The following is a 4,767-nucleotide window of genomic DNA, read 5'->3' as shown; positions in this document are numbered from 1 at the left end:
GCTCCTCAGTAGATGGTGCTGTTGCCTCAGCTGCGGCAGGCACTCGGCACAGCTATGGCCGAGGGACCGGCCCCACGAACAGCTTGAAAACAGGATCCAAACCCTTAGGTGGGGACTTTGGCTCTGGGTTTGGGCGGGGATTTTTTCATGTCATCTACGGATCGATGATAAAATGTCCTTTCTGCCAGGCTCGCAGTTAGTGAGGTGCTGCAGGAAGCGTTCTCAGGGTGTCGATGTGAGCAGAGCTCCTCTCCAGAGCGGGAGTAAAGCTCTCCTTTTTCCTTCGGTTCCTAATTTATGGCAAAAAAAAAAACATTTATACAGAGATTTGAACCTGCATGGACATCAAAAATAAGTATTCAGCTAAACTCTTCTGCCAGCTCGGGGCCAAGCTTTCACATCTGAACTGGATCCGAGAACCTGAAGTTTTGAAGGTGTGGCAAACACTGATTTTCTGTAGTCTTAAGAAATGCAGAATCCATGTCCCTAGCAATTTGCAGTTCCATATGTATCTTTCATGTCTGTTGCCCACCCTCACATTCTCCTTGCCTAGCAGGGCTCAAGCAGATGTCTGAACCAGGATTTTGTTACCTTCATTTTTTTTTCCCACCATCTTTCTTTGGCAGGAGCAAATGTGAACATAAAAACAAACAACCAAGATGAGGAGACTCCTCTGCACACTGTTGCACGTTTGGGTATCCCAGAGCTCGTGGCCTTTTATATGGAGCAAGGAGCAGACGTTGATGCTCTCAATGCCTACATGGAGACCCCCCTGGCCTGTGCAGCCTATTGGGCCCTGCACTATAAGGATCAGATATACAGCCCGGATCACCATCTTATCTGTCGTATGCTCTTAGACTATAAAGCTGAAGTGAATACACGTGATGAGGATTTTAAATCACCACTCCACAAAGCTGCCTGGAACTGTGATCATGTCCTGCTGCATATGCTGCTGGAGGCAGGAGCAGAAGCAAACATCATGGATGTCAATGGCTGTGCACCCCTACAATATATCATAAAAGTGACATCTGTGCGGCCAGCTGCCCAACCTGACATCTGCTACCAGCTGCTACTGAATCATGGAGCAGCTAGGATATATCCTCTGCAGTTCCACAAGGTTAAGGATTGCTTTGTACAGGAGGGATATGGAGAGAGGTGACGTCTTGAACAGGAGTGGGATGAGAGAGCCAAAATTCATGATTTGGTGATATCTGGACTTGATGGGGTCCTGTAAACTGTGGAGACAGAAAGCCTTGTGAGATGACCTGTTGTAAGAGTGCTGGCATTTAATGCAAGTGAAATTACAGTTACTAATGCCAGAAACTAGACCCAGATCCCATTTTTGTTCATAACCGGGCTGAAACCCCAAACTCTAAATGCTAGTTCAAGCCTAATTTTTCAGAGCTGATTCACCTTCTCATATCAGAAAATCTACATGCCTTTCTTAAATGTGGCATCATACAGGCTTAACTGAATTATATGAAATGCATATTTCATGGCCTCTACCAAAGATTTGAAATCAAACCAGTTGATTTAATTTGCCACTTCTGACCTTTAAAAATCTATTTAAATTTATTCAAAATGAAATAGATCTCAATAAATCTTCGGCTCATTCTCAGGTAATGGGAGAAATTTCTAAATCTCTGCAAAGCCCAAGGCACTGACAGAAGTAGTTGACAGTCTTATTATTTCAGACATCTAAGTAAGCTTGCTGTAGTCAGGATTTATTCTTTCTCACCCAGTGCCCTGAACAACATTTTGCAGCTCCTCCACTGTATATATAAAGTTCTAACAAGCCAAGCAACCACAAGTCTTTGAATAAAATGCCAGACTTTTGGTTGTGCCCCCCGGAGCCCAGAATGAGCTGGCCTTCTCTGTAACAGAACAACACTTAATCTTCTAGAGGGTTTGAGAGCCAGACCTGGGGTCTCCTCTTCCTGCCTTCACCTTTCTCCTGTTGCATGCAGTGGATCTCCCTTCCAATCCATCATCTGCCACCTCTAAAATATGTAGGATGGTATCTATGCCAGAGGGATGTTGTGCAGTTTTGTTTGTGAAGGCCTGGCAACGCTGTGGGGCAAAATAGTGCATTGTATGGTATAAGTACAAAGTGTTATACCCTGAGTGTGAGTGACAAGAGACTTTGTTGGGCTTCTTTTTGTCTTACTGAGCTAAAGGTCCTGGGCAGAGCAGTTGTTTCAGGGGCCTTGTGTGGCTTGGAAGCCTTACTTCTGGTCTGTGTTATCTCCCAGTCTTCTTTTAAATTTTCCTATAACTATGTTTTTGATTCATATGATGGTATTTTTTCTGTGCACATGCTGCATGACATGGAGCAAGGGCCTTAATACATGGCTTTGCCTGACGTTGAATCACTCAGTTCAGCTATGAACAAGTTATCTCTAGATTTGGGTGATAAAGCCCACCCTTTCAGCAAGCTACGCAGCCCTGGGAATCTAAGCCAGTACTTCCATATGGTGTCAGGCTGGGATGTGCACAGCTCTACTGGGAGCTAGCCTGGGGCTTCTTGCAGTGCTTGCACTAAGTAGCGTAGGCAGGGCTTGTGTCTTCTGCACCTCCAACCTTATCCTCGCAGAATTATTTGGTGGTGTCCGTGTCTGTGTGCCATTGCACTGTGCCAAGTACCCAGGCTAGGCCCAGCTTCTTGCTCCTACTCATAGTCTCTGTGCATCATGCCTGCAGGTGCTACAAGCCTGTCATTCCCACCCCAGAGCTGTGGAGGTTGTCGTCAATACCTACGAGCACATCAAATCAACATCTAAGTGGAAAGCAGCCATACCTGATGATGTCTTTGAGGTGAGCTCTTAATGATTTGTAATCGAGTGAAATCCAAGCTTGTTATCTACATTCTCCATATCCAGCCACAGAGAAGTGAGAATGCTTTTGAAAAGAGAATAACATCTCAGTGGATTTGGAATTTCTCCATTTACTATCATTCACTTGCAAAAACATATCACTCATTGACAGAAAACAACTTTTTGAGACATTTTCATTGCAACGTTATCTTCTGGAGCATCCTCTGTCAGGGGAGCTGCAGGACCTCAGCTGTACCCACATTCAAGCAAGTACAAAGATTCTCCCTGTGATTGGTGTTTCTTCAGCTCTGTCAATGCATATATTTGTATTTCTTTAAGTCAGCAACTGCTTTAAATGTATCAAGTTACAAAGATATGACTACGTACCTTTAGATTCTGTTGCAGGTGTTTGGTTTCTGTAAGCAGGACAGGTTAGTTGCAAATATAAGTGAGAATTTAAATGAAAAATAAGAGCTCATGGAGAAAAAGATGTCAAAAGGCAAAACTATGGGACAAACACATGTTTTCATGTGATTATCCCTTTAATTCAGAAATCGTCACAGAACAAATATTCCAGTTTAAACGTAGTTTTTAATGGTTGGGCTTTATCACAATTTTCAAATCAGTGCTGAAGTACAGTACACCAATATCTGCTATAAATCATCAGTGATGTTTAGAGAATTCCATGCACGTTATAATGCAAAGTTAGATTTCCAGAGGAACTGTGAGACTACTTATCAGTCAAATTTGTTTAGAAAAAATTAAAAGAAATCATTCTGGGTGAACACAAAATTAAAAGTTAAAGGTTTTTTTTCACCTTAACAACAACAACAACTACAAGTACTACTACTACTAATAATTTTTCTCCAAACAAAAATTTAAATTTTAAATATTGGAACATTCTTATTTGTAAAAATCCACAGTTCCTCTATTTCACTGTTGAGGTTTTCATTTTTGTTGTCCAAGCTACTTGCTGAATTTGACATGAGAGAAATTTTTTTTGTTGGCACAAATCCCTACTCTTTCATACATAAAGTGTATCTGAAAATGTGTGTAACGAGGTCTGCCAAGTAGCAAGACTACAAAATAAGGTCAAGTCACACATAGTCACAAGTATTTACCATTCGCTTCTTTTGTTTCGATGTAATTTGTAAGCATCTGCACTTCTCCTCTTGTGGCAATGTACTTGTATTTATGTATTCTAAAAGCCCACTGGGGTGATGAGTACCACCAAAGGTACTTTGACTCTGGCAGCCCCAGCGAAGTGACTGGTGAGGTTGGCACTGTGCTACCTCGGTGCCTGTAGAGAGATTTAGAGGATGAACTACCCCAAGCTGGCTGCAGTGCCTGTTCAGATCAGGACCAACACCACAGAGGAACCAACCCCCACCTCAAACTGATGGGTATAACACACCAGACCTAAAGACTTTGTCGTGGTCTTTAACTTAATATTAAGTCTTTGGGGAAAGCATAAGAGTTCTGTGCCAGGTATATGGCTATACCTAGTCCCTGGTGCTTGGAGCTTGGACAGGATAGCTGTCTGTGCTCTTTACCTCCTTCTGCCAATGGCAGGGGAAAGGGAAGGAAGGAAAACAGCCTTATTGACCTAAAACATGCTTGTATTTTTTTTACAGCGGCACCAGGATTTCTATGACTCTTTGTTCACTGTGTGCAGCAATTCACCACGGTCACTCATGCATTTATGCAGATGTGCAATTCGGGCGATATTGTCAGAAAGGTGCCAACGAGGAGTCCCCTTGCTCTCCATCCCCCTGTCCATGAAGAAGTACTTGCTGCTGGAGCCAGAAGGTATTATCTACTGAGCCACAGCAGAGTGGGCACCAGCATCTTCCTCTGCAGATCCATGTGCCTCTGCGAGGTGCTGGAGAGCCAGGCACAACCCTGACACAGCCCTTCTCTCCGGTACAGCTGCAGGGCAGGCCAAGGCTGGGCT

General features: G+C 43.5%; 1 protein-coding gene across 1 annotated transcript; it reads left to right on the top strand.

Moving 5' to 3' along the window:
- Positions 1–626: 626 nt before the first annotated feature.
- ASB4 (ankyrin repeat and SOCS box containing 4) lies at positions 627–4,636 on the top strand (the record flags this gene model as incomplete). The annotated part of the gene is made up of 3 exons (XM_008946501.1): positions 627–1,117; positions 2,701–2,814; positions 4,448–4,636. Coding segments are annotated over 3 exons (794 nt in total), but the record flags the coding sequence as incomplete, so codon positions are not given.
- Positions 4,637–4,767: the final 131 nt, after the last annotated feature.

This window comes from Merops nubicus, unplaced genomic scaffold, assembly GCF_000691845.1.
Source record: "Merops nubicus isolate BGI_N331 unplaced genomic scaffold, ASM69184v1 scaffold16808, whole genome shotgun sequence".
NCBI classification, from domain to species: domain Eukaryota; kingdom Metazoa; phylum Chordata; class Aves; order Coraciiformes; family Meropidae; genus Merops; species Merops nubicus.
The sequence above is the reverse complement of the archived record's forward strand: the minus strand, read 5'-3'. Positions and strand labels throughout refer to the sequence as shown.